The sequence below is a fragment of the Mytilus californianus genome, unplaced genomic scaffold (genome assembly GCF_021869535.1).
Source record: "Mytilus californianus isolate M0D057914Y unplaced genomic scaffold, xbMytCali1.0.p SCAF_6, whole genome shotgun sequence".
NCBI classification, from domain to species: domain Eukaryota; kingdom Metazoa; phylum Mollusca; class Bivalvia; order Mytilida; family Mytilidae; genus Mytilus; species Mytilus californianus.
This window is the reverse complement of record NW_026262712.1, coordinates 84,055,895-84,068,763: the sequence shown is the minus strand read 5'-3', so window position 1 is coordinate 84,068,763 and position 12,869 is coordinate 84,055,895. Positions and strand designations below refer to the sequence as shown.

Sequence of the window (12,869 nt, the reverse complement as noted above, 5' to 3'; positions counted from 1 at the left end):
GTGTCCTTTAGGGTGATGTGTCTTCTTGTGAACTGGTACCTTCAAATTCTGGCTAAGCATGTCTGTCTACAACAAAGCAGTTTTCATATTCATATCACGTTACCTTGTTGTTCTGATATACATGTAAAATATGCCAAAACTAGACATTAAACAACAATCCATCTATCCATACATCATAGTGATATCGTCAATAAAGGCACAGGTCACTGTATGTCAGTCCAATGAGAGTAGAGTTATATATGACAAATACATATTATTATAAAGTGATTTTGATGCAGTGGACTATTAAATGATTCAATTCTAATTTGACAATTTTGATTATATTTGGTTTGAAAGCTCAATAATAGCTTCCAATACTATAGTTTATTTGAAGTTGGTCAATGATGTAGCAAACGTTTTAGCAAAGTTGTTTTTAATTGTGATATATTTGTTTGCAGTGAGTCTTTTTCCTTTGTACTGACCACCTTTGATGGACAACATGTATATGGATACTGTAAAAGACTTGTGGTAGGTTATTTTTACTTTATCCTCATGTGGAAGGCTGGAAAATAATGATATATATCATGTTGTGTAAAAATTTGATACAAATAAAAAATCCATACACAGCTGAAATTCTTTCTTTTAAACATGATGATAATAGTTTCATATTGAAATTATGTTGTAAATTGACTGGCATGTCATTGATACATACATAAATTTAGTGCACACTTCACATGTTTCTGGGACCAAAAGTTTGTGCAACCAAAATGCCTAAACAGAATATTTTTAAAATTAGATTTGCCTGAAGAAGTTACAACTTAAGCATAAGGACCATACAAAATATCTAATCTAAAAATGAATCATTGTATTTGGCAGAATATTGAACTGAGTTATAGACTTAAAGTATGACCAATGTTGTTTCTTGATAATAGACTTAAAGTATGACCAGTGTTGTTGCTTGATATTATCTCTTGACCTGAATAAAGATATTTGATTTTAAGATTATACATGTTAAAGGTTAAGATGACAACAGCTATATATAGACTTTACAGAGGAGTTGTGCTGAAAGCTCTATATTGTATAACAAATTATTTAACAAGTTTTTAATGCAAAATTCATGTGAAATAATTTTGACACATATTTGTGACTGTGAAACATTCTGATGAATGATATTGACATTGATCATTTACATTGAAATGTGTTTTATATGACATGCACCAGGACATAATTTAGCCAGCACAATGACTATTTAAGTCGATTTAAAAATTTGAAATCGCTCAAACTGGCTTCTGACTGACTCCATAGCAAAGTCATTTCGCCCTCAAAATCGGTATAAGGGAGACAACTTATGATTTACAAGTCGCACAGGTAAACAAAAATGGTAAAAATAAAAATTTTCAAAGTCACCAAGGACTTATACTGTTGATGATTAAATGAAATGAATACAACAGCAACTTTGTACCTCCTTGAATTCAACATTCAAAATCCTAGATTAGGCCCTTCATACACTATGTCTTAAAAATTAGAGAGATGGAGATGGAGAAGTGGCCTTGTATGACATCATAACTGCTGTTACTTTCACGTGGAGGAATGTAAATTACCTGCTTTTAGTTTTAGATTTCCTCAAATTTAAATGCTCATAAATGTTAATCTTCAAAATTCAAATTCATTGAAAAATTTATCAAAATAAATCTCTTACTTATCCTTTACTTTGTTAACAATTATGAATTCCTGGAAATATCATATAAATCAAACATTCAATCTTTTTTGGAGGAAGGAAGACCTCTATAGATTTTAAGGTTAGTGGGTCAAAGTGCAAGGTCTAGGGGCTATTTTAACTTCCTTTTGATAGGATTAGATATGTTTTAAATCAATCAGTCAATTTAACAATAGAATTTGTCTCTGAATAAGATAGTACATGTTATGAATGTAACAAAAACCCTATTTTTTGTTAGTACAATAATTATTATTGCAGATTTATCTTTTTCTACTACTGGTAATTACAGTTTTAAAGACGAACTCGTTCACACCTATCAAGCATTTGGATGTTCATACTGGGATATGTAACTACACTTGCTTATTAAGTCTCCCAAACGAAGTTTGGGAAGACTTATTGGTTTTGCTCAGTTCTTATTATTATTATTATTCTTCTTCTTCTTCTTCTTCTTCCTCTTCTGCCGCTTTTAAATTTGAACTTGTCCGCACCCGTTCTCCAAAACCGCTTGTCAGATTAACTTAGGATTTCACAATATGTTAGACTAACATGTCTAGTGGTGCAATCAGGGTTTTGTTTGTGCAATGGGGTTTATAAAGGGGTACTTTGAGGGGCAAAAAGATAGGAGGGTTTTACTATAGAACCCTATGGGATTTAATTTTTTAAAATTTTCAAATGATTATAAATTGAAAACCGTTTGTGATAGACACAATCTTTTTAATTGAAAATGTTCTAAATGATAAAGCACATTAAATGAAATACAGGGTTAGTCCCCAGGGGTCACCCCCACCCCCTGCCATTTAAGAAAATTCTAATATCTTGTAACTGGTCAAGATCCCCACCCCTAAACCATATATATTCTGGTTCGTCATGCTAAGATGATTTGAATGATAAACAGGGTTAGTCCCCAGGGGTCATCCCGACCCCCTGCCATTTGAGAAAGTTCTAATATCTTGTAAATGGTCGAGATCCCCACCCCTAAACCATATATATTCTGGTTTGTCATGATAAAGCACATCAAATGAAATACAGGGTTAGTCCCCAGGGGTCACCCCCACCCCCTGCCATTTAAGAAAGTTCTAATATCTTGTAAGTGGTCAAGATCCCCACCCCGAAACCATATATATATTCTGGTTTGTCATGCGAAGATGGTTTGAATGATATACAGGGTTAGTCCCCAGGGGTCATCCCGACCCCCTGCCATTTGAGAATGTTCTAATAACTTGTAAGTAGTCAAGATCCCCACCCCTAAACCATATATGTTCTGGTTTGTCATGCAAAGATGGTTTGAAAGATATTCAGGGTTAGTCCCCAGGGGTCGTCCCGACCCCTGCCATTTGAGAAAGTTCTAATATCTTGTAAATGGTCGAGATCCCCACCCCTATACCATATATATTCCTGTTTGTCATGTCTCGAACATTTGAATGACGTATAGGGTCAGTCCCCAGGGGTTCCCCCCACCCCCAATGTTCTAGTATCTTGTAAATGGTTGAGATCCCCACCCCTAAACTATATATATTCTGGTTTGTCATGTCAAGATGATTTGAATGATATACAGGGTTAGTCCCCAGGCATCATTAATGCATATAAATTTACTGGACCAAACCAATTTTCACTGGACTTTGCCTAATGTCAGGCGACCCTGGGAATTACGAATTATGGGAGCTTCGTTTGGGAGACTTCGTAACAGCATCCTGTTACAATCATTTCTTGTTTTATGAGCAGATGTGCATGTTTTTCTTGTAAGAATAGAAAATAATTACATTAGATACTTGTAGTTTATAAAAGTTTAAGATGAAAACATACTATATTTATTTCAGCCTATAGACACACCAGCTGGTTTACCAGAGGTTATTTGTATAGTTAGTCCTGTAGATGCTTTCTCAATGTATAATGATGTAAGATATACAATATTTATGTTTTGCTAAGTTTTCTGTGTTATATTTAAAGTTCTGTCTATTTATGGTGATGTTTAACGTCTTACTCAGGAATTAAATCCTTTTTACTGGACGTTAATATTTAAAGTAATAATAAATAAGAGAATATTTTGAAAGAAGAAACTACATTACAATATAAAAAGTCAGATGCATGCATTGACATTCTACCAAATATATACTAATTGTATGCTGATTAGGAATTCTGCCAATAAAATCTAAAGTATAATAATTACATGTACCGGTATATATGTTTCACGAGAATTCATTAGTTTGATTGGCTAACAACAATCGCGCGTCATTCCAAAATTAACCTTCATATCAAAATGAAATGCTACATTCGTGATGACACGTGCTTCTACAAAAAAGTGCACAGGTAAATGAAAGAAAAACTTGATAAAACCTTTTTTTCATGGTCTTATTAGCATAAAAATGTAATTATAAGAAATGAATGCTTCATTTTGTAATTTTATTGGGGTGTAAAAGTGTTGATTGTGCCCACATTTATAGAATGAAGCGCTTCCACGCTTTATACAAAATGTGCTTCGGTCAACACTTTTACACCCCAATAAAATTACAAAAAGAAGCATTCATTATTTTTTAATTGAAATTGTGGCAAAATAATTAAACATTTATTTTTGGTATTTCTAGTGATCACATTGGTATGATACAATCATGTTTACAGTAGTTTCATTATAATATGGTTCTAATTATCAACAACAGATATATTGACTTTATGAAAACTTTGATATATGTAATTTTAGCCTTATTTCTAGTACAATAGTATGAATTTCAAATACATAACTACATTTTTATACATTTTTAAATCTTCTTAAATGTCATGGAATTATTTTGTTTCTTTGAAACAAATTTGATGTTTTTTCTTAACCAGAAAGTTAAATTTTATATTCAGAATTAACATTTATAATGCAAATTTTAATTATCTTAATTTGAGAAATATACTGTAAATTCAGAAATTATTGTGAGTTTTTTTTTAATGCAAATAATGTGACTGGGTGAGTATCGCAATAATAAGAACTCGCTTTGTGATATCTGATACATATATTTGTATGCAGATTTTCCTAAATAGTAATAATTAATCTTGCATTTTTGTAAATTCTTTAAAAATCGCAATAATAAATGCATGCAAAATTTTTGGATTTTACAGTAACCAATTTGCTGTTTCACAATCTCAAGGACTTTGTGTAATTTATTATTATATTATATTATTAATATCCAAAATGAAATATGACATGTTATTCCTTGAACTACCATTGTTTTGGACATTACTAGCCCTTTAAAAAATGCATTTTGGTACCATTAAAACGTTTAATCCCGCTGCAAATGTTTGCACCTGTCCTAAGTCAGGAATCTGATTACAGTAGTTGTCGTCTGTTTATGTAATTCATACATGTTTCTCATTTCTCGTTTTTATATAAATTAGACCGTTGGTTCTTCCGTTTGAATGGTTTTACACTAGTAATTTTTTGGGGCCCTTTATAGCTTGCTGTTCGGTGTGAGCCAATGCTCCGTGTTGAAGGCCGTACCTTGACCTATAATGGTTTACTTTTATAAATTGTAACTTGAATGGATAGTTGTCTCATTGGCACTCATACCACATCTTCCAATATCTATTGAAAAATATGACCAAGAATATGGGAAATTAAGGACGAGACATGTACACATAGATTGATATTATAGTTTATTGTATACTGTATACTGTGGACTTCTGTAATTTTATTTCTAGTTGTTGGATGAAATTGAAGCCAAAAGACAATTATCTTTGATCATGGCAAAAGAATTGATTGTAGCAGCATTTGGTAGACCCTTACCTGAACCAGGAAAGATGGTGCATGTTAGAACATTGGTATAAAATCTGAACTCATAGGTTAAATGGATGTTCTTGAAAACAGACCTTGATAAATCTTGTCTGGAAGTCATCGGGAGCCTTTTGTCTTTCTATTAATAAGTAGTGGTTAAGCATCTCTGGAAATTTTATTAATAAAAAAGAATACTGTAAGCCAAATTGGTCAGAAGGTTAGCTTCATTTAGCATTGGTAGGAAGAATCTATGTTTCTTTTTTTGTCTCAGATGAATATTTGGAAATAGTTACTTTATTTATTACCTTGATTAACCTTGTTTCTATTTTAAAGATGACAACTGGGAAACCGGAATTATAATTCTTGCTTGAATTTTTATGATAAGAATTGGTTTATAACAGAAACTATATTTCTTGCTTCTATTTTTAGAATAAGAATTGGGAATCAGGTACTTTATTTCGTGCTTTTAGTTTAAGGATGAGAATTGGGAAACCATAACTTTATTTCTTGCTTCTATTTTTAGAATGGGATTTGGGAATCAAGAACTATATTTTCTGCTTCTATTTTTAGGATGAGAATTGGGAATCAGGAACTATATTCATTGCTTCTATTTTTAGGATGAAAATTGGGAAACAGGTACTATATTTCTTGCCAGACCTGATGATGACAGAGTTGATAATGTAAGTTAAAGTAAGATAATATTTTGTTAATAGATAAAAGATAGATTGATAGATATTACTCATCAACTAATATCCATATAAAGTACAGTTTGTTATTTTAAGTTGAAAATATGAATTAATGAAAAAGATATGGGAAATTGAAGAAAAAAATAATTGTTTGAAAATAAAACTACAATCCAATTTTATTCATTTAGTAATTTTCTTTCTTTCTTTCAAACTTTTATGTACAAATCACTTTATAGTTTACTTTTGGATGCATATATATATTTTCAATATTCTGTTCCTTACTATCATAGATGATAAGAGTGAGTACAATTTTGACATACTGACATATGTGCATGATTATCTGTACAATTTTGACATATGTGCATGATTATTTGCAATGCACGCTTGTGCTATAATTACGTCAAGTGTATAAGTTTGTCACCTTTAATTTATTTTTTGTCACCTTTAATTTATTTTTTTCAATTTCTTTAACACAAATAATAATATTGTAAGATTGCAAACCTATGACCTCACATTGCAACATGCTTGTGATTGCTGCATCATTATGTCGTGATAAGATAGTTATAAGATTTTGTTCATTTTGAGGTATCGATCAAGGAGATGATTTTAGCATTTATTTAATGAGTTTTCCGATGTTTTTTATATTTTGTATATGGAACTAGAAATTTTCTATTTGATTTTTATGCCCCTGTCGTAGGCAATGGGGGCATTGAGTGTTACCCTTGACTATCCCTCCGTCCGTCTTTCCATCCGTACGTCCATCCCATTTTAGTTTCCGCACTCTAACAAGTTTTACTCCTCCAAATTTTATGAAACTCATACACAATGCTAAGAACCAAAAACTCGCAGAGTTCGAATTTGGGCAGTGAGTCATTTAGTGTTCTAGAGTTATGACCCTTTTTAACTTGAAAAATTGCAAAGCTTGAGGGGGGGGGGGGGGGGGGCAATAACGTCCTCAGACACATTCTTTTTTTTGTAATTATATCAAGTTAAATGTCTAAAGATTTTTCAATACTGTTGTCTGTCTGTCAGGCAAAGCAACTGTCCAACCATCGTGGCATGTTCCATTATGCTTTTACAAATTCTTACCAAATATTAACACAATGTTAGGTTCCACGAAGACTAGTTACTTTTGAAATTTTGTGTATTTTTAGATTAGTTGTTCTTGAGTATTTTGACTTTTAATCCTAAAATTCCTGTGTCTCTCAATACTTTGATCATGCATGCTCTCACAGATCTATTAAATCTTTTTACAAAACGTTAGGTTTTGAACTTTCTAATGCAGTGTAAGGTTTCAAGCGGACAAGCAATTTTTCAAATTTGATGATATTCAGGTAAGTCATTTTAGCATTAAGGGACTTTTTATGTCGTAAACAAGGCAGTTTTCATGGGTGTAGTGATAACTCATGTTTGGTTTCTGTGAATCACTTGAAATTTTTTTGCATTATCATTACTTATTAAGGTAAGCTCCATCTTTATTTTGACAATTTTAATCTAGTACCAGTAGTTCAATTCCTGAGTAATTTGACTTTGATATTAAAAACTGGAAAATTTAACATGTCTCAAAATAGCTCAAGAATGCTTCTGTGAGTCCTCATGAAAATTTTGTCAATGTTAACTTAGGTTTCTTAAAGCCAAGCTACTTTTTGATTTTAAATATTTCAGCTTTGCATTCCAGAGTTATTGGAATTATTTTGTAAAATACAAGGTAATATTTCATATGTCTGGTGAGAAATTAAGTATGCTTTCATGAATATAGTTATAAAACTTATATAAATGGGGGCTTAGGTGGTCTAAGAAGTTTATCTACTATATCACTTGCCTGTCAATACTGAGGTGAGTTCAAACCCCACACGAGGCATGTGCATTCAATTCCATTTTTTATTAACTAAGATTGTCAGTTTTCCTGTTGAAGGTCAGTTGTTCTCTCCAGGCACTCTAGCTTCCTCCGCCAATAAAACCTTACTGCCACCATATAGCCAATATAGTGCTGAAAGTGGCCTTAAACACCAACAATCAGTCAGCAGATATATAAACAATGTTCAATCTCACTGATTAGAGGATGGTTGTTTTCTGCTCACCTGGCACAACTGTTTTGTGGTTAGGTTTCCTCAAGACATTCATGACATTACCGTTTAAAAACTAGTATGGCAAATATTAATTGCAAACCTTAACTTAAGTAAGAAGCTAAAAAATGTTTTATTTTTTTTTAATTTTTTATTGATACATAGCTAAAAAATTTCCTGAGTGCCCAAGAAAGTAAATCTTTAGTATCATTGATAAAATTGAGAATGGAAATGGGGAATGTGTCAAAGAGACAAGAACCAGACCATAGAGCAGACAACAGCCGAAGGCCACCAATGGGTCTTCAATGCAGCGAGAAATTCCCGCACCCAGAGGCGTCCTTCAGCTGGCCCCTAAACAAATATGTATACTAGTTCAGTGATAATGGACGTCATACTAAACTCCAAATTATACACAGGAAACTAAAATTAAAAATGATACAAGACTAACAAAGGCTCCTCACTTGGGACAGGCGCAAAAATGCAGCGGGGTTAAACATGTTTTTTGCACAATCCCTCCTGTTAGGGGTTTAGTATTATACCGTCATAAAATATATGAGAAGAACATAGCCCGTGTCATGCCAACAACTGGTTTTAGAATAAATGTGTTTAATTCCGATTAGGCCAATTTTGATATTTTTTAGAATAGACAAGAATGCCTTTCTGGTAGTTTTCCATCAGACATTACATTGTTAACCCACCAAGAATAGTTTTAATCCTTAACTTCATTTTATATAAAAAGGTTAGAGGAAAAGAGTGAGTGTTTTGAAGCCAAATAATTTTTAATTGCCTAATTTGAAAGAATTTACTAACAAATAACGGACACTTTGAAAAATTGCAATATTGATAGAAATGTTTATGGATACCATGGTAGATATTTATAATCTCAACAATAATTCTGTTTCTATAAGTTAATATTTTTGTATTTAATTACAAAAAGCTAATACATGCTTGCCATTCCCTATGTATGCCTAAATTGCCTACGTACTGTGTTTGTACAGTTTACACTTACATTTTGTTTCTATAAATCTAGATTAAGTATTTTTTGTGGTGGGAGATCTTATTTCAAGGAAATAATCTTTCAGAAGTTTTCTGTCAAAGGGTTTCTATAGCTATGCAAAACTGCAATTTTTTGGTAAAAGTTTAAATTCATCATTTCAGATTTATCCTTTATAGTGAAGAGTTTGTTTCTGGTAAGAATAATGTTAATTTATTTATGTATTCTATTGAGAAAATCTTTTTAACAATTTAATTTGACTTTTTTTCAGGCAAATAGAGAAACACTATTATCAAAGCTTGGTGTAGATAAATTAATCAAATTATTTTCTGTGATGTTACTGGAGAGAAGCATTCTGTTCTGTGCGAAAAACCTTGGGTTTGTATTTATGACTCAAGATTACATACATTGTACTGTAAATTCAGATTTTATTGCAAGGTTTTTATACAACTGCAAAAAATTTGCATTCATGACGAGTTTTTCAATATGCTGAATCTAACCATGTTGTTAGATTTTGGATATCAGACTATACTAGGTAAATTAAACGTCCCATTTCAAATTTTTAAGATCTTTGCCCACATTTATTTTGTGTCAGAAACCTATATTATGTAAAACATTTGATCACAATCCAAATTCAGACAGTATCAAGCTTGAATATTGTGTCCAAACTTGCCCCAATTGTTCAGGGTTCGACCTCTGTGGTCATATCAGGCTGCGCTCGGCGAAGCATTTTATTATTTATATGAATGAAGGTACTGTAAAAGTATTGCAGTAATAAGAATTCCCATTCTGAAATCTGATACATTTATCTATAACTAACTTTTTCTGAAATAGCAATAACTAATCAAGAATGTTTTTAAGTCATGTCAAAATTGCAATTATAAAATTAATGTAATAATTTCTGAATAAACAGTATTGAACGATACAAATGAATTAATTAATTTAAAGAGAAAATAGCTTCCTGTTATCTCTTATTGAAAATCCTATGCATTGTTACATGTAATATGTTCATAGCAGTTAAGACTTCTCAAAGGTTTTTTTTTGTATAAATAAAAGATAAAACCTCAATGAGACACAAAGCTGACAATGCAAAATAACGTGAGGGATTGTTTGTATTTTTTTAAAAAGTTTCTGTAATACTGCAGTTTATGATCTAAATCAGTTGATTTTTTCCTTTTTCTTGTTTCTTATTTTTTCCCCTTAAAACTACAATTAAACTTCCATAATTATCTTAAAGTTTCTGATGTTTTATTTCAGGATTTTATCCCAGACAATCCATGCCATGAGATCTTTACTTTATCCATTCTCCTGGCCACACACATACATTCCAGTATTACCAGATACCATGTTAGATATCTGTTGTTCTCCCACACCATATGTTATTGGAATACTGTCGTCACATCTTCAGACAGTTCTTAATCTGCCACTTAGTGAGGTGAGAGTAAATGCCATATACCTGATATCTAATATTTAGTTAATTTCAGAACTGGATAACATGGACAATAATTTGAAGTTCATTTATATTTAACATTTACCCTTTAAATTTCTTTGAATACTGTGGAGTCATTATTATTCATTGGATACCAATTTTTGTGTATTTCATTGGTACAGGGGGACCACAAATTTAAATAATCAACAAACCAGAAATTTTCTATTAGAAGGAGTTAGAGCACAGTGTTTGTGATGTTCTTTAGTTAGGGTAAAAAATGTTGACTGGATGTACATGAGAAAAGAAAATGATAAAATACTAGTTCATATTAATACCTTAAAGGCTCTTTTTCTTATCATTATCATTACTGAGGGTCATAAGTGATGAGGTGAAGTCCTCAAACTCTACAGCTATATATATGCTTTTGAAGATGCATAAATAATATAAAATAATTGCTGAAACCTTTCTACAATACTGATAATTAGCTGTTTGAAAAAGGACACCTTTATGTCATAATAACTATTAGTAGTCCTCATGTTTGAGCATACACTTATTGTGTTTCTGGTTTTGTTTAGTTTTGTGTGAGTGACAAAAGTACCTTTTGGTCATTAACAGTAAATAGAATTAAACATGGGCAAAAATAACAAAATATAGCAGACAGCAATGGTACTTATTGTTTTAAGAGATAATTTCCTACATGTTGTATTGTTTTTAACATTAGGGGACTCTTTGACTATTACTTGCCAAATAGCATTGTGTTACCATTTTAGATATTTATATTTGACCTTGATAAAAGACAAGTGATTAAGTCACAAGGAGATGAGGATACACTGCTGCCTAAATCTGTACAGAAAGCACTAAAAACAGTCCTAAACATGTGCAAAGTTGAGGGAGGTAGGAAACTTGTAGTTTAGTAGAATTTTACACAAAATCTTCTTTAAAAATATCATTTTAATTATTGTCATAAACAGGTCAGTTTAACTCATCATCAATTTATATATTATTTTTTCTTAAAAAGAGCTAGATAATTTTCAGCAATGTGTAAAGGGTGGTTTGTAAACTCTACCAATTTACAGAAAATTTGATAGAAAAAAATCATTTTAATGCACACTGTTGCATGTTGTATTGATAGATTGTATTAAATTACTTGCTATGTTCAATGTTTGGTTAGGAAATTACTTGCTATTGTCAAATTTTGGTTAGGAAATTACTCTATTATAGTTTATTATAGGTTTCATAAAAAGTGAGAATTGGATATCGCTTGATATAAACATGAGTTATTCTATATCAATATAATAATGAACAAGCCTTCAGCAAGTTTATTATTACTATTTAAATTAAATAATGAAAATTGATATCAAGTGATATCCAATTTATATAATAATAATAATTATTTTGGAAAGATTGTCCTGCAATCTTTTACCTATGCCAAACTATATAGATTTAAAAAAAAACAATAAATAAATATTCTCAATTCACTAAGATAATGCTCATTTTTATATGCATTTTTCAGATCTGAAAAATGCCCAGAATTTGCTGATATCAGAAGCTTTCCTTAGGTTCTTTGTTGAAGCCGTTGGACATTATGGAAACCACATTACAACTCAGCAAAATGGTCAGCTTGTCTTTGAGGTATGTGTTTTTTTTTAATTTTTAAAAGAAAAGGTTAGACATAAGAGCTATCTTGGCCAAAAAAATCTCAAACATTTTTTTTTTCAATATTTCCAAATTTTATTAGTTCTATTTATAAATGAAAAGGATGATATATAATCTGGACACATTGAACAAAAATGTCCGTTGTTATCTCATTATGACATTATAAGCATGTTCTGTTTAGGCCATTTGGAATCTAAGCTTACCATAAGTTAATATTCTTAACTTCCCAAAACTTTTGTCTCCAGCATACATCATTGTACACACACACATTATATTATGTTTTGAAAAAACCATCACAGGAAAAATGGTCAATTGAGGAATTTTCTGCTAGCACTGTAAGGTATACCTTTAAGAATACTAATTAGCAAAGTAATTAAGGTAATTAATGATATCTATATGAATAATTGGTCTTGTAGAAAGATAGTTTTGTAAAGAATGCACAGTCCTCTAGTATGGAACAGTTCTTAGAATGGTTTACAGAAACACAGATGTTTGAGGTGTTCCTCACAGATAAAGTGGAAACTAAAAACAAATCAAAGACGAATACGCTTAGTAAGTTTTCAAAGTCAAATCAAAGAAATAAAACTAAAG

General features: G+C 31.3%; 1 protein-coding gene across 3 annotated transcripts in view; it reads left to right on the top strand.

Moving 5' to 3' along the window:
* LOC127705059 (DENN domain-containing protein 2C-like) overlaps positions 1 to 12,869 on the top strand; it is a 43,730-nt gene that overhangs the window by 24,178 nt on the left and 6,683 nt on the right. For all 3 annotated transcript variants that reach the window (XM_052209332.1, XM_052209331.1, XM_052209330.1), the window contains 9 exons: positions 438 to 507; positions 3,514 to 3,591; positions 5,375 to 5,494; positions 6,065 to 6,127; positions 9,465 to 9,571; positions 10,451 to 10,628; positions 11,393 to 11,516; positions 12,136 to 12,254; positions 12,695 to 12,830. In XM_052209332.1, the coding sequence (XP_052065292.1) occupies positions 438 to 507; positions 3,514 to 3,591; positions 5,375 to 5,494; positions 6,065 to 6,127; positions 9,465 to 9,571; positions 10,451 to 10,628; positions 11,393 to 11,516; positions 12,136 to 12,254; positions 12,695 to 12,830 (995 nt within the window). The remainder of the gene's footprint in view (positions 1 to 437; positions 508 to 3,513; positions 3,592 to 5,374; positions 5,495 to 6,064; positions 6,128 to 9,464; positions 9,572 to 10,450; positions 10,629 to 11,392; positions 11,517 to 12,135; positions 12,255 to 12,694; positions 12,831 to 12,869) is intronic.